A 22,748-nucleotide genomic window follows, 5' to 3' on the forward strand; every position below is an offset into this window, starting at 1 on the left:
AAAAAAAATAATTTTCACGGCAAATAATTCAAATATTGTTACCAATTTTAATAAAAAAAATATAATTAGCAAGTGCCTGTCACCAGCAGATTTTTTTACTTCTGTATATCCGAATGAAACATTGGTCAATCACTAATCCATTTTAAAGAGATAAGAGCGTAAAAATATATTCTAAGTTGAGCTTAAGCTCTTTTCAATAGACCTACCAGCAACAACAGACAAGCTAGTGTTAGAGCTTTTTTTTCTCTGTCAACCACTAATGAGTTTTTTCGATGATCTTCGAACTGATAATGCACTTTATTCGTGGTGTCACAATTGTCCGCAAAATAGAAGCGGTAGGAGAATGCCGAGTGGGAAAGCAGAAGGTAGCCCAATATTTATGGCACCATGGCGATAATTATTCTGTCTGATTATACGGCTACGCCTCTATTGTTTGTTGTTTGCTAACATAATGCTAACCGTTGCAGTCCCTGGTTGCGCCGGTTGCTCGATGTAGGACGATTTTTAATTGTAGTTTAACTAGCGGTTCGATCGCTGAAGCAATCAACTGGCAAAGCTAATTAATACGTTGTGTGACCAAATTTGTTTGCGGTTTAGTTGGAGAAGAGTCATGCATGAAACGACTATTTTTCCTACATCGGAAATGGGTGGAACACAAGCTGAGTATTTGGTTTAGCGGCTTAATTTAGGTGAATTACTTTTCAAAAAGAAATGATTGTTTGTCTGTTTGTGGGCTGTCTTTATTGTAAGACATGAAATATAAAAAACGTGAGTAACTATTTTTTTTCGGGCACAAGCTGGATATAAAATAAAATTGATTAAAAAATGAATTTCTTCTGGGAAATTTCGGAACGAATTTCCTCTGTCAATTCGAATGAATTTCCATTACAAATTCGGATGAATTTTCCTTGGAAATTCGGATGAATTTCTCCTGGAAATTCGGATGAATTTTCCCTGGAAATTCGGATGAATTTCCCCTGGAAATTCGGATGAATTTCCCCTGGAAATTCGGATGAATTTCCTCTGGAAATTCGGATGAATTTTCCCTGGAAATTCGGATGAATTTCCTCTGGAAATTCGGATGAATTTCCCCTGGAAATTCGGATGAATTTCCTCTGAAATCGGATGAATTTCCTCTGGAATTCGGATGAATTTCCTCTGGAAGTCGGATGAATTTCCTCTGAAAGTCGGATGAATTTCCTCTGGAAATCGGATGAATTTCCTCTGGAAATCGGATGAATTTCCTCTGGAAATCGGATGAATTTCCTCTGGAAATTCGGATGAATTTCCTCTGGAAATCGGATGAATTTCCTCTGGAAATCGGATGAATTTCCTCTGGAAATCGGATGAATTTCCTCTGGAAATCGGATGAATTTCCTCTGGAAGTCGGATGAATTTCCTCTGGAATTCGGATGAATTTCCTCTGAATTCGGATGAATTTCCTCTGAAATTCGGATGAATTTCCTCTGAAATTCGGATGAATTTCCTCTGGAAATCGGATGAATTTCCTCTGGAAATCGGATGAATTTCCTCTGGAAATTCGGATGAATTTCCTCTGGAAATCGGATGAATTTCCTCTGGAAATCGGATGAATTTCCTCTGGAAATCGGATGAATTTCCTCTGGAAATCGGATGAATTTCCTCTGAAATCGGATGAATTTCCTCTGGAAATCGGATGAATTTCCTCTGGAAATCGGATGAATTTCCTCTGGAATTCGGATGAATTTCCTCTGGAAATCGGATGAATTTCCTCTGGAAATCGGATGAATTTCCTCTGAAATCGGATGAATTTCCTCTGGAATCGGATGAATTTCCTCTGGAAATCGGATGAATTTCTCTGGAAGTCGGATGAATTTCCTCTGGAAATCGGATGAATTTCCTCTGGAAATCGGATGAATTTCCTCTGGAAATCGGATGAATTTCCTCTGAAATCGGATGAATTTCCTCTGGAAATTCGGATGAATTTCCTCTGGAAATCGGATGAATTTCCTCTAGAAATCGGATGAATTTCCTCTGGAAATTCGGATGAATTTCCTCTGGAAATTCGGATGAATTTCCTCTGGAAATTCGGATGAATTTCCTCTGGAAATCGGATGAATTTCCTCTGAAATTCGGATGAATTTCCTCTGGAAAATCGGATGAATTTCCTCTGGAAATCGGATGAATTTCCTCTGGAAATCGGATGAATTTCCTCTGGAAATCGGATGAATTTCCTCTGGAAATCGGATGAATTTCCTCTGAAAAAAGTCGAAACAATAAAACTGCGTCAAAAGGTCGAATTGAAGAAACACTTTTTTTCTGCACATTCTTTTCTCTTCCTTTTTTATTATTTTGTTTCCCTTTTAATCGCTATTTTCTTTCTTCTTTCTTTTTCCTTCTTCCTCTTTCTTTCTTTCTTCATATGCCTTTTTCCTTCCATTCTTCTCCCTTCTTTTATATTTCTTACTTTTTTCTTCCTTCTATAATTCAACTTCCTTATTTCTCACTACTTTTTTCTCTCTTTCTTCCTTCTTTCTCCCTTCTTTCTTTCTTTATTCAGTTTTTCAGGAAACAGTTTCTCTTCCTTCTTTCTTTCTTCACACTTTTTGGCTTTTTTCTTTCTTCCGTCTTGCTTCATTCTTTTTTCTTTTTTCCTTCTTTTTTAATTTTTTCTTCCTTCTTTCTCCCATTTTTTTCCTTCTTTCCTGCTTTTTACTACCTTATTTCTTCCTTCTTTGTTTTTTATTTCTTCCATCTTTCTTTCGTCCTGCCCTGTCACTTGCTTCTACTGTCTACCTTTTTTTTGTTTCGTTGTGTCTTCCCTCCTTCTTCCACTTTCCTTCTTACTTCTTTTTTCATTCTAACTTTTTTCTTCCTTCTTTTTTTCATCTTCCTTTCTTCCGCCTTTTTCATTTTTGTTTCTTTTATCTTTCTACCTTCTTTCTTTCTTCAGTATTTCTTCGTTCTTAATTCCTCCGTTTTTCCTTCTTACTTTTTTTCCTTTTTTTCCCTTGCTCACAAGGCCAACTGAAGACCTGGATGCCGAATTAGATATTTATCATATTTACCATATGTATATCAGGATGTACAATACATGTTTTTGGTGTTATTGACCAATGCAATGAAATCAAATTCACATAATCAAAATGCATCGTGCTTGGAATCATACTTTTTACCCTAATTTTTAGCATGGCACTTTTTCGCACTATAAAGTGTGTGAGCTCAATGCTTTTATTCCAATGTATTCCCTTTCAAGACTAATCTGATTCAATTCGTTCGCCCAAAAGAACACCTGAAAAGCACATTCCGACTCCCGCAAAAGTTCATCGAACCCCTGAATCATCGAAACAGTCACAGAGGATTTAATTGAATTTAATCGAATTTTCTAGTTTGTCACCAACCGATCCGAGTCGGACAAATCGAAGCAACGACGACGATAGATACAATTTACCGATTCAACATGCCCCGAATCGAAACACATCGCAACATCTGTATCATGTTTTTAATATGCTCGACTTAACGATTATGGTTTTTCACTCACTCACCGGGTCTTTCTGTGTCGGTATCTGTTTCAATTCCCAGGTGCTGCTGCTGCTGCTTGCGACCGTGCTTTGCCATTGACACCCGAATCGATCCGCAATCCTGGATGTTGTCCTCGTTCTGCATCGTCCTGCCGGCAGGGCCTCCCCTTTCACCGCCGCCTCCGAAGTGATGATGAGTAATCGAAACTTGCTGCCAAGTGGATAAAGTGGCAGGTGAGAGAGACAGATACGAACTGATACGTGGGTGGGTGTGCGTGTGAGGGAGTGCGAAGGAACTACATCGGAATTTGAAACACGACAACACCCCGGCACCAACAACACTTGAATCACAGGGGACGGATTAAACGTACGATGAGCTATCAGCAAGGTAAGTCTTTTGGAGCTCTGTGGGTAGTTTTGATTGCAAATTGGGATGGAAGTTTGTCGGTCTGGGAAGGCAATGGAAAATGGGGAACAGGATTGAAATCAATGTTGGGGTATTGTACATTGAGGCGATGCCCAAATTAGACGAATGTCGTTGGTGTGAAATGTAAAGTAACGCAATAGCCACTTCAACGAAATCTAAACCAAACAAACTAAATGTTCATTGAAAAGATCCACAGTTCACAAATATGTAATTATTAGTTATTGCATAATTCCATATGACGGATACAAATTTTTAGACAAACTAAACACCATGCACACCCCTAATCGAACTAAACCAAAGTAACAAAGTGTATTCAATTTAAAACTTCAAAACGTCGAGTCTCGAATAGCAGCAACCGTGCAAATAACGAAAATGTAGGCCCATTTCCTACCTACTGAATAAAAAGTTCTTGATTGCCGTCCAGAGACCAGAACACAATTATAGAAGAAAATTGGCTTTTTTCTCGGTCTCCTGCACGCTCGCCCACCCCAGATTGCATTATTACGATGATGATTACTAAATCGGTCTCATCTGACTTGTGTATGGCTCTTCCCGTTTATGCTCTCGATGCACAACCTTCTGCGTGAATGATGCTGCTACTGCTGCTTCTCACAAGGCTGAAACTGCCGCTTTATTAGTTGCAGGCTAGTTATCTAACTAAACCGTGTCCGTCCGTCCAGCCATCAGGCAGACGAGGGATGGGCACAAAGCTGGCACAGGAGATGATTGTGACACCCACAGACTTTGAATGAGGCGCAGTGTTGCCTAACTATCTTCTTGGGTACAATGAAGAACGTAGTTTAGATCTACTTTGAAGGCAACACATCTGCTCGGACCGGGCAATCATACAGATTTGGGAAAGAAAATCTCAACCGGGCGGGAGTAAAGCCTTTTGCCAGACACTGCTTTTCAATGATTTTCCTCTCCGTGTGTGAAGCGGGAAAATTGCAATTTCTGCAAGTTCCTTCCGTTCATGCTCGTATTCAGAGATACATCTCGAAACAGTTTATCTGTTTTTATGAACCGAAGCGAATGGCGTGTACACAGTGTGGAGAGGCATCATCGCCGTTCAATATTTAGTCTCGACTGGTAGAAGGGACTGGCTAATCTTTTTCGCATCGTGGAGTGTGACCTCGGCCCTAGCCTATTAGAAGACTGTTCCGGGAAAATAAAACTTCGTGAGCCGTGAAGTGAATAGAACGTTCTTGCAGGGAAATTGCATTCGATGTGATGACAGTCGTAAAGACGATTAATTATACTGACAGAAAATTAAACTGAAATAACGACTGTATGTTTTTTTTATTGGTGCAACTAAATACATTCTTTTAAAATAAATAAAGTGCAATGATTAAAGACATATCAACTACTACATTTGTAGAACGTTCAGAAAACTCGTTCAGTTAAGTGCAAACAAATTTTACAGTGCATGTCCAAACAACGATGCTTCGAGCCACACAAGTTCTTCAGACCTCTTCTACAAACTTTCAACCCACTTCACATTCAACACATTATTGTGCTTTATGCCAACGATGACTAATAATAACATATAAATATTGCTCTTACACATGTAGGTACTTTCTTTTTAGCTTGCGATCCTCGTTTCAACACGACCATCGTCGTCATCGTCGACGACTACGAGCCACCGCATATCTTTGCGGGTTTTTCCACTTGTCTGTCTGCCCGACGCAGCATCCTTACTTCCGAATCCTTCGAACCCCATTCCACATCCTTCATTGGCTTCATCATCGGCGGTCGCCGTCGACGCTGAGGTTTCGCAATCAGCAGATTGAGACAGTTCCTTTTTTTCTCCTACCCCGCCGCCCGGCTGGCCAGTCCGCACCAACCACACTGTGTGCCGTGTAGGGATTGGAAATAAAAAGTCGCTTCCTGACATTCCTTACCGCGGCGGCAGTCGGGGTCGGTTGTCCTTAGTCCTACGTAATAAACTTGCTGCTTTGCGTCCGTCCTCGCTACTTACGATATACTCGCAACTCACTCGCGGCGGAGGACGTGAAGTGTGTTTATATTAGAAAATTTGTTCACATTTTTCGAGCGGCGGCGTACGTACGAACTGCAGAAAACTCGCCCCACGGAAAACGCCGGAATGCTCTTCACGTATATGTGAGTGAGCCATCGCATCGTTTCGTGGCGCAGGAGGACTCAACTCAACATTATTGTCGGGCATGAATGGAAGCTCTGTCGTCACCGCTCTCCATCCAACGGAGGCGGCGGCACTGACTGTTGCAGTGAGTTGTGAAAGTCGATGTTATTTATTGCCGTAAAGTACATAAAATGGCTAATAATCATAAAGTTTAATATAAAAATGATGCTATTAAAAGTTTTCCGTCGCATATATGAAAAGGGAGTCGCCGACTGGTGGTCCAATAGCTTGTAATGGGTTGAAGGACAGATTGCAGACAAACGTGGGCCTGAAGCAGGTCACCCCAATCGTTGCCGGAGCAAACCGGAATTCCATTAACATATGTAAGGCAGTTTCCTGTTTATTGTTCCATACCAATGAAGTTGCATTGAATCCAACATAAACAACTGAAACAGAAGTTGTTTGAATGAAGTAGCTCTTCAATCAACAGGTTCCTGTTTTGTTGTTCGAATATTTTGCAAGTATTGACTAGAAAGTATTTAAGAAAATGACCTATATGCAGCTTCAGGATGAACTGCCCAAACAGTTAAACTCATAAATAATGCCACCCATTGTTTTTGGTTGTAATTATTATATTTGAAGCCACTGGCATGATCTGGTGGTCTGCCGTAATCTGAAAAAGTGACGTATACGCCATTTTCCAAAAATGGTGTTAACGAGTACTACTCATGGAGCTCTTTAACAGAAAAATGGAAAACATGCATGTTGTAAAATGGCTGTTACGTCACTTTTCCAGATTACGGCAGTGGTGTAGTGCACCGTTGAGAAATGTGGGAGTTTTGCATTATCTCGTTCACCATCGCCTCGTAATTTGCTTGGAGATTCCTGAGATGATGTAGTGATTTAGAAGAAGGAGCGTTGTACAATAATATTTTAATGATATGTTGGAGTACTAATAACAATTTAATTAGATTTGAAAAAAAAAACAAAAACGATATGATTACCAATACAGATATGAATTACATAACTTTACACTACTATCCAACAAAACCTTTGTGCCTTTCTCGTACATCAGATATACTAAAAAAATAGAGTGAGAATTTCTCAGGGTGTTTTTTTGTATATAAATCGTATTTTGGCCATAACTTTTGATCCCGTAGTCCGATCTGGCCAATTTTCAATAGGAAACAATAGAACAGGATTCCTCGTCGAATGCAACTACAAATAAATCGGATTAAGATAAGTGCCTAAAAGATGAATGAGTTTTATTTTGCGCACATACATACACACACGCACACACATACACACAGACAGACATCATCTCAATTCGTCGAGCTGAGTCGATTGGTATATGATACTATGGGTTTCCGGACTTTCTATCACAAAATCGTCTTGGAAGTGAATATATAGCCTTTTCGTTACACCTTGGTGTATCAGGTATCAGGTATCAGAACGTCGACTCAGGAGGCACATTCCCCTCAATTTGGGAGATTTGTGTCATCGCCTTCACTGACCTTTCTCATCATTTACCTGACGCAAAAGGAAGTGAAAAGGAGAAAGGAAGAGGAAGTGAAGTTGGAAAGGAGAATGGAACAGGTTTCTGGAGAAGGAGGATACAATCAATAATACATACATACGATGCATTTTGTTTTGTATGTATGCGAATCCATATAGGTGACAATTTGTTGAAAATCTAAGTAAAACACATATTCATAACCCCACACTCACTTTGATATTGAACAAGAGTAGCCAAAGCCGAACGTCAAAGACGGGATACAGAGTACACTGTGAAAAACGCATAATGCGACAAAACATATTCATTACCCCAACCTTAATCAACCTCAAGTTGAGAATAAACAAGACTAGCTGAAGCCGAACGCCAAAGACGAAACACAGAATAGACTATGAAAAACGCATCATGCGAATCCATATAGGTGACTGACAAAAGTACATTGTAAAGAAACGCACAATGCGAATCCATATAGGTAAAGTTCCCAATAGTGGACCCTCCAGCCATTTTTGCATTATTACATCACAATGTAAACATTTTGCTATGAAATTCCATAGGAAGAACCTACCTTACAGTCCTATGATTTGTTTTCATGCATTGAAAATGCTATGGAAAGTAAAATTAAATGATTTTTATAATTCTATGAAAAATAAACACAAACACGTGAGTGTCCATTATACGAATGTTTGGGGGGGCATAATGGGAAGAAGAAGAACGTCCCGAAACGGAACATAAAAATTAAATGAAGTGTCAACTATAGGGAAGCAAATTCCTATTATGGACCCCCAGAGGTCTACTATAGGGCGAATTCAGTCACACATATTCATAACCTCACTCCTATTTAACCTCACGTTGAGATTGAATAAGAGTAGCCGATTATCTCAGAGAAGTGAAAAGTCAACTACGCCATAGCTCCGGTTAGCACAGCGAGGGCTAAATACTGTGAAGGGGGCCCTGGTGATTTACTGGCTCCGTTTGCGGTTGGGTTCTTATTAGACCCCCCCCCCTCTCATCATTAATTCGTAGGCACGGTAAGCATAGAACTGCATCACACCGAGAATTAGGGGTCACCTCTATGGTGGACTTTTACCACTGGAACAGGCAATCTGTAATGTTATTTTAAGCCAGATAACCAGCTGCCGACACCACACGGCCATCTAGGCTGTTCGTAGAGAGAAGTTGACATTGACTTTACGTCAACTCTCAATGTGCCCGAACAGCCCATACAAAAAAGAATAGAGTTATAATTTCTCAGCGTGTTTTTTTTTTGTATATGAATCGTATTTTGGCCATAACTTTTGATCCCGAAGTCCGATCTGGCCAATTTTCAATAGGAAACAATAGGACAGGATTCCTCGTCGAATGCAACTAATTACAAACAAATTGGATCAAGATAAATGCCTAATAGATGAATGAGTTTTATTTTGCGCACATACATACACACCATGCTGAGGGTGGTGATTCCAGTGCCGGTCTAGGCAATTCTCGGATTGGAAATTGTCTCGACTTCCCTGGGCATAAACGTATCATCGTGTTAGCATCATGGTATACGAATGCAACAATGGTAACTTGGTTTAAAAACCTCGCAGTTATCAAATATGGAAGTGCTTAATGAACACTAAGCTGCGAGGCGGCTTTGTCCCAGTGTCGGGATGTAATGCCAGTAAGAAGAAGAAGAAGAAGAATACATACACACACGCATACACATACACACAGACAGACATCATCTTAATTCGTCGAGCTGAGTCGGTATATAACACTATGGGTCTCCGGACCTTTTATCACAAAATCGTCTTGGAAGGGAATATATAGCCTTTTCGTTACACCTTGGTGTACGAGAAAAGCAAAAGGGTAAATGAGCGTTAATACTCCTATTATGTACTGTACTTCTGTACGCCCATATATTGATTTTCATCTGTTCAAGGAAATTACGTTGAAACCCGTTGACATTTGCTTCTTCGAGCACTGTTCATAAACCGTACCATATAAGCAGCTGATCTACTAGCCGTGACTATTTGAAGAATCTTTCAAATTCCACTGTAGTTTCGTATTTCTGAATATCATGAACAAAACAGGTTCGAAGTTGTTATTCAGTGCCCAAGTTCTGTTTGTTGTTTTGATGCGGCCAATGAAACTCGAAACGGCACAGAAACCCCTCTCTTCCGAAGATACACTGGCACTGGATCCTTTATAAAGGAGTGCGTCGGTCATGAAATCGTCGGTGACGGCGTTTGTCGTGACTTTGACACGACGTGAATTTCTCGAGAAAATTTTCGGAATTTTCTCGGCCAATTCTTCGTCTAGAAGTTCTTCGAAAGTTTTCTCGGGAAATTATTCGCAATTCCTTCTCGAAATTCTTCGGTAGATTCTTGGTGGATTCTTCATAAATTCTCTGGGAAGTTCTTCTGGATTTACTAGACAAATCCTTCGTCAAATTTCCTTCGACTACTTCTTCGAGATTTTTTCAGCAAGCTTCATCGTAATTTCCTTCGCACTATTTTTTGATATCAAATTAGAATTCTTCGCAATTTACTTGGAAAATTCTTCAAAATTGCGTTTGAAAATTCTTTGGAATTACTCGTCATTATGGTGGCTCAAATTAGTATGGGAAAAACTTTTTTCAATTTTTTTGATGGGCCGCTCTCTTTTTCAGTTCTATTTGATGCCCTGATGCTCTGGACAAAATTTCAGCCAAATCGGTCAACGTTTGGGCGGTGCTAAACTCGTTGGAAGTTTATATGGAAAAATGTATGCAGAAACATCCAAAAACAGTGATTTGCAGTTGGACGTTGCCCAAACGTTGACCGATTTGGCTGAAATTTTGTTCAGAGCATCAGGGCATCACATAGAATCGAATAAAAGGGCGGCCCATCAAAAAATTTGAAAAAATGTTTTTTGAGCCACCCTACTCGTCATATTCCTCTGGAAATTGTTCAAAATTTGGTTGAATAATTCTTTGAAGTTGTGCTCGGAAAACTCTTCGGAATTTTCTCGAGCATTCTTTGCAATTTACTTGTGAATTTTTTTAAGATTTTGAACAGCGGCACACCGTGCACTTCTATTGCATCTGACGTCGACCGACAACCGCTTGACGTTACTGAAATGTAAACATGTTGCAACGACTAGTGTACTGTCCATAAGAAATTCTTGGGAAATTCCATTGGCTGAAATCAAAATACGGCCGAACTGGTTATTTGGTCGAAAAAGTCGTTTGACCTACCTATCCGGTCCGGTCCTATCATCCCGAAAATGCCATTTGGCCGAAATGGACGTTTGACAGTATAGGCCGTAAATGTCGTATGGCCCAACGGAACAGTTAATATGGTTAAAATATTCACCCGTTCAGTCAAATGACATATATGGTGGAATGGCCTTTTTGTCAAACGACCATTGAGCTATATCATGATGCCGTTTGGTAGGAGTGGTCATTTGGTAAGAAGAGCCATTTGACCCGGAAATGTCCTTTCTACACAGTATTAATATGTTACAGCATATATGATGTAACAAAAAGGCTCCGTTTGATTCGACTCATTTTTCCATCACTTTTTAAAATGACAGGTCGTCGTTGCTATGGAGCTTGTAATCAATATTGTGTACAAGAGAAAGTTGGATGTAAAATTAAAGGGGCTATTGTACACAAAAATATAGGTTCAAATACTTCCATAGCGTATATTTTTCAGGAATTTTAACTGTGTACAAAAGAATCCCTTCGACCAAACGGAATTTTCTGCCAATTGACCTAAGCGACTTTTTTTGGCAAAATAATCAATTCAGTCGAATGACACATTTTTCGCAAAAAATAATACCTTTTGGGCAAAATTGTTGTTTTGAAGAAAGGACATTTTTGGAAGCCATTAGCCTTTCTGCAATGTAATGATCTATTCGGTCAAACGACGACATATCACATGTAAGGGCAAACAATTGTTTTAGACAAATAACTAGTTCGGCTGATTGTTCCTTTCAGTCAAACTACATTTTCGGTCAAACCATTTGCGACCTAATGATAGTTTCAGATAAACGTTCAGTTTGGCTCGGAAATGATGATGGAATTTTGCTAGACAAAAAGTTCAATTATCATTTAACTTCTTCGGCCAAACGACATGTTAGGGAAAACGGCTTTCCCGGTCAAATTGGCAGTTAAGCTGTATGTCGCTTACACCCAAGAGCTTTTTATGAAAAATAAAAAGAATTTTCTGTAGAAAACCAAAGAAATTCCTTAAAAATTCCGAGCAAAGTTTTTTTTTTCGTTGAGAAAATACATTTTAAACTTCCGCGAAAACTTTGAAGAATTTTCCGTGGGAATTCCGAAGAATTTCTCGTGAAAATTCCAGAGAGAGTCCAGCGGATATTTTGAATAATATTCTATTGAACGTTGTCTATGCCGTACTAGCCTTATTAATTGGGTCCACCTCGTTTATGGTTGCAAACGATAATGCACAGGTCGAAAATTCATGCATGCAAATTGTGTAAGTATTCTTAGTAGAAGAACTGTTCTGTTTTCATCTCTCGGAGCATAAATACAGCACAAATCTCGTTGCTTCTTTTTGCTAACATACTTGCTGACAATCATAAAAAAAAACAAATCAAATTCACTTTTCGCAATGAGAAGCTAAAAATGATTATTGTGAAAAGTGAGGCGTCTCGCTTTTGACTTCTCACTAATCATTTCTCACTTTTTACTTCTCCCTGCGAAAAGTGGGTAGTACAAAGCGAGAAATGAGACGTCTTATCACTCACTTCGCACTGTTACCAACCGTTTTTGGTAACAATGTTGTTACGTGTTGGAAAGGCCAGCTGATGGTCCGGAGAATATTTATTGTTATTTTTTTATTCAAATTGTATGTTTATATTTCTAATTTAAATGTCTAAGTGTATAATAATTGTCTGTTTCCACATTTTTTTGTTTGATTACGATGTTTATTTTACGCTTAGTAGCTTAAGGTGTCTTTATTTATTATTTATTCATTTTTGTTATGTATTCCGATTGCAGATTTTCTTCATTTATTCAGATGCTTTATTTATTTACTTATTTATTTACTTATTCATTTACAAATTCAATTATTTATTTATTTCACTATTTATTCAGATATATTAATTATTTATTTATTTCATATTTATTGAGATAGCATAGCATAGCATATGTGATTGTACAAATCGTGGGTGGCTATACAATGCTCAATTGAGCAATCTACTGTACATTGTCGCAAATTGGTGCTTGGGATTAGTACCTTTTCCTATACAGTAGCAGTTGTATACCTGGCCACGTCCTTACAATCACGGAAGGAAGGGAAGGAATGTTAGTTCAACATCTACTAGTGAAGATGCAGGGAACCCATACTACCTTCATAGATGTCTCGGGAAGGAAAATTTGTATTAGTGGGAAAGGTGAATAATAGGGAGCTCTATTCGAAAATATAGAGCGTTTGTCAATAACAGTATATGCTGTAAAAATTAAAAATATATTCATCAATTTACTTACGAACCAAAACACAAAATTTCGGCAAATCGCGCGATCATTCTGCCGTCCGAAACAAGAGCCAACACGCACTGAACTCTTATTTCATATTTATTGAGATAGATCATTTATTTACTTATTCATTATTTATTATTAATCTATTTATTGATATGCTTTATTTACATTTAAATCAATATTTATTTAAAAGAAACTATTTAAAAAAAGGAAAACAAGTGTCAGGTTAGGATTGTTGAGGCTTAGCATGAAGCCGTCAATCGGAATTCAGTTTTAAATTAAATATTTTGCATGACACCTATTTAAAAATGTTATTGTTTTGTTTAGTGTGTAAGTAACTCATCGATGTTGAAGAACTCATCGACGATTTTTTGGACATAAAGAATGCTTGCTAGAAGTTTTAAGAATTTTAAGAAAGGAGATAAAAGCAGATGACGGGATGGAAATCGCTCTCTTCTATTGACAAGTTTGGTCCGGAGTGGTGAAGAAAGACGGTCCGGTTTCGTCCGTTGCATAAACGAAATTCGCGTGTTAGTGATAACTTTGTGAAAACTAGTCCTAAAAAAACTATAAGCAGCTAAAACGTTACGATCAGTTTTAAATAATTAAAATAAATAGTACGGATCAAAGTGTAGCAAACCGCATGAACGGTTGGCAAAAGACACCATTTTGCAAAAGTTAGTGCCATCCGAGCCAAGCTTGCTTTGATCGGAACGTACGAAACAATTCGAGCGAGTGTGGAAAAAAACTGCAGTGAAGTTTGGTCGGAAGTGGCAATGGTGTTACTACAGTGACGTTCCGTAAAGTCTGTACCTTGCCAGTTAATTATGGTGTCAGCTCGCTCGAATCCCGACCAGAACAGTGTGCGCTACTGTTCCACCCACCGAACTCGCGAAACAATGGCCGTTCGTCACTTAGGCCTAACCGTCGAAATACACCCCCCTTTATGCTGTGAAAGCTTGGCGGTGAAGAAGAAGCCAGAAGAAACGATCCAGAGAAGAAACATCAGAAGCCTCAAAACAACATCGATCATCAGTAGCAGCAACGGCCGCAACGTACCGGTAAGCTCACCTGTTACCCCCCCCCCCCCTCTTTAGTCTTTAAATAAAACGAAAAAATGCATTTATTTCTTCAAAGTTTGTATGGCCCTCCGAACCACAGTTGTCCGTTAAGTCTTAAGTTAAAAAAAAATCTTGTTTTCCGATGTTTCCGTTCGCCTTGTTATTGTCCGCCTTTCCACCACATAAAACTGAATAAAACCAACAAAAAAGGAATTATCTCCACAGACCAACACTGTAAAAATTAAAACGATCCTGAGGACCAGGGAGAATAATAAAAGAAGGCCTTGAGTGCCCACCCTGGAAGCTGCCGTGGCTTCAGACCAGCAGCTTGGGGCTTTGCTGGTCCTACTCTAGGATACAAATTCCACTCCCTGGGTCTCTAATTGTTTCAGCACCTCCTATTTTTCACAGTGAGAAGTGAGAAATAATTACTGTGAAAAGAAAAAAAGACGTCTCACTTCGCACTCCTCATTTCACACTTCCCGCTGTGTAAAGTAAGAAGTGAGACGTCCCACTTCTTATTTTGCATTACTCACTTTTCACAGAGAGAGATTCTCCATAAGAATGGAGAAATGAAGACTGAAAAGCGAGAAGATAGACGTCTCACTTCTCATTTCTCACTCCTCATGTCTCACTTGGTCGGGGTTTAGCCAAACCGCACCAAGCGGCTTTTTTACTGACTTGTAATATTTTGTTCGCATAAGGAAAACGGGAATCATTTCATATTAATTCATACGCATATTTGATATATGATATCCTCAGTTATGAGGTCGGGGGATATTCGGTATGATTCATGATCAATTAAATCCACTAAACGAAAACATAGGCAGAAAATAGGTTATTTTTTGTTGGCGCTTAGTGTGTTTTGGCAGAACCCCGACCACTTTTCACTGCAAAAAGTGGCCAGAGCGAAGTAAGAAGAGAGATGTCTCTCTTCTCAGTGAGAAGTAAAAAATAATGATTGAGAAGTGAGAAGTGAGACGTTAAAGGTCCAAATGACATGTTCGGCCAAATGACTTTCGGCCTAATGAAATGTTCAGCCAAATGACCTTCGTCCAAGTGGCATTCGGCCGAATGATTTTCGGCCAAACGGTCCTTCTTTTTCCAAATGGACTAGCGACACTTGGACATGGTGTCAGTTTATCAGAAACATTTTAGTGTGCTTTTATTTCAATTTGTTTAACTTTAGCTTCTGGTGGTTTTACTGATGTTTTTTCTGGGCTTGACCCATTAGCGATCGATTTCGCGATCTTTTGTTTCTTGAACCTCTTTCGTATCTGTCATACGATCGTTTTGAGTCGAGGTGCGCAATACCACCCCAGGCTTCTACTTTCTTTCAACTGCTACCATGTGGCTACTTAGTATACTATCACTTTCAACCTGCTGGCGAAGCAACTTATCTTACTTAGTTACTTATGGATCCTATACACCTCCGGTGGTGCAAAAGGCCGACTTGAAAGATCTCCATCCTGAGCGATGCCCGGCTATCGCTTTAACCTGTTGCCAGGTTAGATTTCGGTCGACTTCTTTTATTTCTTTATTGAGGCTTCGCCGCCATGAGCCTCTGGGTCTGCCTCTGCTGCGATGTCCCGCTGGGTTCCAGTCTAATGCTTGTTTACAGATTTCGTTTCCGCCCCTACGTAGAGTGTGGCCGACCCAGCCCCACTTCCGATCCTGAATTTCTGTTGTTATCGGCCTCTGGTGACAACGAAGCAACTTATCAGTTCTCAATTTTTATTTTATTTCCTAGGAAAATTCTTCCGAACTTTCGCGGGATAGATTTATCGGATTCTTCGTTGGAAATTTTCCGAATTTCAGTGGGAATTTCTTGGGAATTTCCTCGTTGGAAATTCTTTGGAATTTCCTTGTAAATTTTTCGGAATTTCCTTTTTGTCAAAATTAAATTTTTGTTGTTCTTTAAGTTTATCGCCTAAATTAGAATTATTCAGCCACGATGATGATATAAAAATAGGTGCTGATAATTGCAAAATTGGGCATTATTTCCGAAGTTAATTTATTACTTTTAAGGCTGTTCGGCCACATTGAGAGTTGACGTAAAGTCAATGTCAACTTCTCTCCACGAACAGCCTAGATAGCCGTGTGGTGTCGGCAGCCGGTTGTCTGGCTAAGAATAACGCTACGGATTGCCTGTTCCAGTGGTAAAAGTCCACCATACAGGTGACCCCTAATTCTTGGTGTGATGCGGCTTTATGCTTACCGTGCCTATGAATGAATGGTTAGGGGGAACCTAATCGCTAACGGAGCCTGTGAAGCACCAGGGCACCCTTCACAGTATTAAGCCCTTATTGCGCTAACCGGAGCTATGGTGTAGTTGACTTTTTGCTTCTCCGGAATAATCGGCTACTCTTATTCAATCTCAACTTGAGGTTAAATAAGGGTGGGATTATGAGTATGTTTTATTTAGTTTTTATCTAATTGTCACCTATATGGATTCGCTTTATGCGTTTTTCACAGTGTACTCTGTGTTTCGTCTTTGACGTTCTTGATACGATACCGACTTGGTTTCATCGTTGCTGTTCACATAAATGTTGAAGTTGTGGAGTGTATTATCGTAATTCGCAATGGCTACAGTTAGGATAGCTCAAATCAATCTTCAGCACAAAAGAACAGCAACGATTAATCTTTGTAGACTTATGCAAAATGGCAAATCCCAAGTGGCTTTGGTGCAGGAACCCTATTTTCGCAAGGGTAGTCTTTACCTAGGTAACCTAGTGAACCCGGTTTTTGCTGCTTTCAGTAATGAAATGGCAAACTCTCGATCAATGCCGCGTGCATGTGTACTTGTTAACAACGCTATCGTTGCTACACTTATCTCTGAACTAACAACCAGAGATGTATGTGCTGTCACAATTGATGCAACTGGCGGATCCCCCGTCAGGAAATACGTCTATTGTTCGGTTTATTTACCACATGATGAACCAACCCCTACGGATGCTTTCAAACAAGTGGTCAGTTATTGCACGTCAAAAGGCCTTCCGCTAATTGTCGGTAGTGATGCTAATGCTCATCACATCATCTGGGGTAGCTCGGATATCAATCTGAGAGGCTCCAGCTTGATGGAATACTTAAGTAGTACCGAACTTGGTTTACTTAACATAGGCAATCGCCCAACCTTTATGGTATCTAATAGAGCAGAAGTATTAGACATAACTCTCTGCTCCAATAGAATCAGTCACGAGTTGACGAATTGGCATGTGTCAGATGAGGAATCCATATCTGACCATCGCTACATCTATTTTGATCAGTTGAATGTTTCTTCGCAGACCTTGCGTTTTAGAAATCCCCGTTTAACCAACTGGGATCTCTATACAGAGTTGCTCTCTACAAAATTTCATGGATATCTACCATCCATTGAAACTCCTACCGACTTGGATGATGCCGTTGATACTACAACGTTGCATATCGTGGAAGCTTTTGAAGAAGCTTGCCCCTTGCGTTCTGTGAAAACCTCAAGAGGAACCCCGTGGTGGAATTCCGATTTGGCTAAGCTCAGGAAGCAGTGTAGAAGGAGTTGGAACAGACGCCATTCAGCAGGGACGGATTCTTTCAAGTTGGCTCGCAAAGCTTACAAGAAGGCTCTACGATCTGCTGAACGATTCGGCTGGAAAAACCTTTGTGCAAATGTTTCCAATTTGAGTGAAGCCACTCGATTGAACAAAATTCTTGCGAGATCCAAGGATTTCCAAGTTGGCGAAATTCGCAAGCCAAATGGCGACTACACTTCTTCTGACGAAGAAGCGTTAGAGCACTTATTTGATACACACTTCCCTGGATGTGTAGATATTGCATCTTCGGATGTTCCTGATGTCTTTTCATGTAGTTATGGGTCTTGGGCTCAGGCTCGTAGAATCATAACTACTGAATCGATTCAATGGGCTCTTAATAGTTTTGCTCCTTACAAATCTCCAGGGGAAGATGGGATCTATCCCGTTCTTCTTCAGAAGGGTTTTGAGCATGTCAAACATGTTTTGAAAAAACCTTTAGTATGCAGTTTTGCTACTGGGTATATTCCCATATCCTGGCGGGATGTCACTGTAAAGTTTATCCCAAAAGGAGGACGTGCTTCGTATGAAGAAGCAAAGAGTTTTAGACCCATCAGTCTGACTTCATTTCTTCTGAAATGCTTAGAACGCATTATCGATCATCACATTCGTGATGACTGTTTGGCAAATATGCCTCTTCATGTTAATCAACATGCTTACCAATCTGGAAAGTCCACCGTGACTCTTCTACACAAGGTTGTCTACGACATCGAAAAAGCATTTGCTCAAAAGCAATCATGCTTGGGTGCGTTCTTAGATATTGAGGGTGCTTTTGACAACGTGTCTTTCGATGCAATATTGGAAGCCGCACGTTGTCATGGGCTACCTAATATAATTACCAAATGGATTCACCAGATGCTTAAAAACCGACATCTCTACTCGACATTACGTCAAGCAGCGATTAGAAAATTAAGTGTCTGTGGCTGCCCTCAAGGGGGAGTATTATCTCCACTTTTGTGGAACCTCGTTGCAGATACGCTATTGAGATTACTCAATAATGGCGGTTTTCCTACCTATGGATTTGCCGACGACTATCTAATATTAATAGCCGGTTTGTGTATTACTACTTTATTCGACCTGATGCAAAATGCTCTTCAGGCAGTCGAAAGTTGGTGTCGCCAATATGGCCTTTCGGTTAATCCGAATAAAACATCTATTGTACTTTTCACGGAAAAACGTAACCGTAATGGTATTCGCCCATTACATCTTTTTGACTCTGAAATCAATGTAACGGATCAGGTAAAGTATGTGGGACTAATTCTTGATTCCAAGCTCTCCTGGACTCCTAACATTGAGTTCAGAGTCAAAATGCGTGTATGGCTTTCGGTCAATGCCGACGAACTTTTGGTAAAACTTGGGGTCTTAAACCTAAATATATCAAATGGATTTACACAACAGTTGTACGACCAATTTTGGCTTATGGATGTCTTGTGTGGTGGCAAAAGGGTGAAGTGAGGACAATTCAGTCTAAATTAGGCCATCTTCAAAGGATGTGCCTAATGGCAATGACTGGTGCGTTCTATTCGACTCCCACGGCTGCTCTCGAGGTTCTTCTCGACGTTGTCCCACTACACATACATCTCAAACAAGAAGCACTTTCTTGTACTTACCGATTATGGGTTCTCGGTTTCATGGAAGAGAATCCTGTAAACCGCAGTTCTACACACACTTCGTTGTTACAACTCATGGTTGATTGGGACAGAACAGTCCTTGCTCCAAGTGATCTCACACTCGCTAGTAGTTTCCCTTATAGGACATTTTCAACACAATTCCCCTCGCGGGATGAGTGGACATCTGGCTATTTGGAGAGAAGTATGTCGGACAGCATTGTTTGTTATACTGACGGCTCCCTCTTCGAAGGTAGAGCGGGTGCAGGTGTCTACTCGCGTGAGCTAAGATTGGAACAGTCCCACTCACTGGGTAGACACTGCACTGTCTTTCAAGCGGAAATATTTGCAATTCGCACTGTAGAAACACATAATGGGCAAAGTAATATACTTCTGTTCAGATAGCCAAGCAGCTATCAAAGCCCTCGCTTCTGGCCAACTCAAGGTCGAAGTTAGTAATCGCATGTCGAACTCAAATAGAGGAACTGAATTCAGTTAATACATTGCACCTTATATGGGTACCTGGCCATTCTTCCATAGCTGGAAACGAATTGGCTGATGAGTTAGCTCGCACTGGAGCATCACAAGACTTTTTTGGTCCTGAGCCAGCTATTCCAATATCTAAGTGTTGGGTGAAGCGTTTGATTAGCTCTTGGGCTTCCACTCAGCACAAACGGTATTGGAGTAGTTTGGATTCATGTCGACAAACAAAATTGTATATCCGAGAGCCATCTCCGGTAGTAGCTAACTATTTAGCTAATCTGTCTAAACAGAATTGCAGTGTCTTAGTCAAGGCCTTGACAGGTCACTGCCGACTCAACTATCACATGGCAAATATTCAACGTGTTGAATCCTTTGTCTGTGATGGTTGTGAATCAGATTATGGAACTTCTTATCATCTGATATGTAACTGCACAGTTTATGCGCAACTGCGTTTCCAAATATTTGGTAAACACTTACTAAGTGAAATTGACTACAGAAACCTGAACCTTCAAAGTATTCTGTTGTTCATAACCCGTTGTGGTAAGGAGCTATGAGCTTTTGTACGTGTTGTATACGTTGTATGCCCTCTTCAAGGGTACCTTTCCCAAACTTCCCATTTTTCTCCCATCCATATTCCTTTCCTTTTTGTTCACTTCCTTTTCCGTCAGGTGCGTGATGAGAAAGGCTGTGAAGGCGATGGCACAAATCTCCCGAATTGAGGTGAACGTGCCCCTGGAGCCGACGTTCTGATACCTGATACCTGATGTGGCTACTTGGTATACTATCACTTTCAACGTGCTGGCGAAGCAACTTATCTTACTTACTTACTTATGGATCATATATACCTCCGGTGGTGCAAAGGGCCGACTTGAAAGATCTCCATCCTGAGCGATGCCCGGCTATCGCTTTAACCTGTTGCCAGGTTAGATTTCGGTCGACTTCTTTTATTTCTTTATTGAGGCTTCGCCGCCATGAGCCTCTGGGTCTGCCTCTGCTGCGATGTCCCGCTGGGTTCCAGTCTAATATGCTTGCTTACAGATTTCGTTTCCGCCCCTACGTAGAGTGTGGCCGACCCAGCCCCACTTCCGATCCCGAATTTCTGTTGTTATCGGCCTCTGGCGACAACGAAGCAACTTATCAGTTCTCAATTTTTATTTTATTTCCTAGGAAAATTCTTCCGAACTTTCGCGGGATAGATTTTTCAGATTCTTCGTTGGAAATTTTCCGATTTTCAGTGGGAATTTCTTGTGAATTTTCTCGTAGGAAATTCTTTGGAATTTCCTTGTGAAATTTTTCGAAATTTCCTTTTTGTCAAAATTAAATTATTGTTTTTCTTTAAGTTTATCGCCTAAATTAGAATTATTCAGCTACGATGATGATATAAAAATAGGTGCTGATAATAGCAAAATTCGGCATTATTAAATTAATTTATTACGGCACATATCGAACCATTGGCAACTTGGTCAGCAAAACTGTCCAAATAAGACAATGTCGAAAACTGCATTAACTAAAATCGAAGTAAATGATTAAAGTTAAAAAAAACACGAAAAATACAGAAACTATATTTTAAGCTCTTTTTAGTGAAATGTATTCAACTGTCTAAGAATTCAAATTGGTGGAATTAAATGGAGAGTACTAAACTCGTTTTAGAAGGACGAAAAATACGTTTTTTTTATGTGCCTACATTGAATAAGGTTTGTTGTTTTCTAATTCCCGCCGAGACTACATACTGGATTCGGAGGCAGGGTCTTTCTAAACTGTTCCATAGACATCTAACAACTTGGATGAGTTGAAAATTGATCTTGTATAATAATTTACAGATCTTATGGTTCAAAGGGCCAAGGTGAAAGATCTGATTCCAATCGACTTATTTTATTTTTTACTAGCAGACCCGACGAACTTCGTTTCGCCTCAAATTGATTTATTCTCTGATAAGATCTCAAGTTATGAGGAAATTTCTGTTTCATTTGTATGGGAGCCCCCTTTCCAAAGCAGGGAAGGGTTTCGAACCACCTTAAGAACCTTCCCCGGCCCCAAAAACCTCTGCGTACAAATTTTCACGCCGATCGGTTCAGTAGTTTCCGAGTCTATAAGGTTCAGACAGACAGAAATTCATTTTTATGTATATAGATTGAGGCTTTGTCGTCACGAGCTTCTCCAATTCAACAGATTTGTATACAGATTTCGTCTTCTAAAATGTAAAATTGATATTACTCATTTATTGCTCCATGCATGAGTACAATTTTCATCGAGTATAATTTTCAATATAAAACGTACGACCAACATCTTTTAACAAGGAAGGCACAAAATCTTTCCCCTCGATGTGGTTCGAATTTCCTAACAACCACCCAACTAATCTGCAGGTACAAAACATTCCACAACGGACGCTTTTGGAATCGTGTAGCGAGCGTGATTAAATATGCATATGAACGACAACCCAGCGTAAGTGAAGGTGTTATGGGAGATCCTATTATCACCTTCCATCCGAACCCGATCCGTGTGAGTAAGTGACGCAGCAAAACTTTACATCATTGCTTGGCCATATCCGATGATAATACCTGTAGATTAGAGTGTTCCAACAATCATAATTTTCAACTAATTGTTGTGTCCCATACTTGAACTTAAAACAAATTTCATCAACTGAAGTTGAGTCAACAATGAAACATTGGACGCGTATCTCTCAGTATTATGGTGACATTAAATGGCACTCTTCTAATATTTTTTGCAAGTTCAACTTCTGTCATTAAATTTCCAACATTGAGTATGTTTATGCGACACCCTACCGCAGCCACGAGCATGAACACTCGCCAACATCGTCGGCATTCGATGTCGTAATTAGAGGGAATTTGATTACAAAAGGACAATCAGAGAACACTTAGATCCGCTTTGGCCCCATCCAGCTCAACCCATCCACGAAGCTATTTAATGATATATTCAAATTCAATTTTCGCCCTCATCATCAGATGTGCCCCCTCCACACCTTCCATACCGACGATGGTTAGCGCGACACAATAGATTGATAGCAC

At 39.9% G+C, this 22,748-nt stretch overlaps 1 protein-coding gene across 1 annotated transcript in view; it reads left to right on the plus strand.

Moving 5' to 3' along the window:
* Positions 1-3,500: 3,500 nt before the first annotated feature.
* Positions 3,501-22,748, plus strand: part of LOC134223106 (uncharacterized) — a 258,705-nt gene continuing 239,457 nt past the window's right edge. The window contains exon 1 of the mRNA XM_062702244.1: positions 3,501-3,888. Coding sequence (XP_062558228.1) covers positions 3,873-3,888 — 16 coding nt within the window. The 5' untranslated portion in view covers positions 3,501-3,872. The remainder of the gene's footprint in view (positions 3,889-22,748) is intronic.

This window comes from Armigeres subalbatus, chromosome 3 (assembly GCF_024139115.2).
Source record: "Armigeres subalbatus isolate Guangzhou_Male chromosome 3, GZ_Asu_2, whole genome shotgun sequence".
Taxonomy (NCBI): domain Eukaryota; kingdom Metazoa; phylum Arthropoda; class Insecta; order Diptera; family Culicidae; genus Armigeres; species Armigeres subalbatus.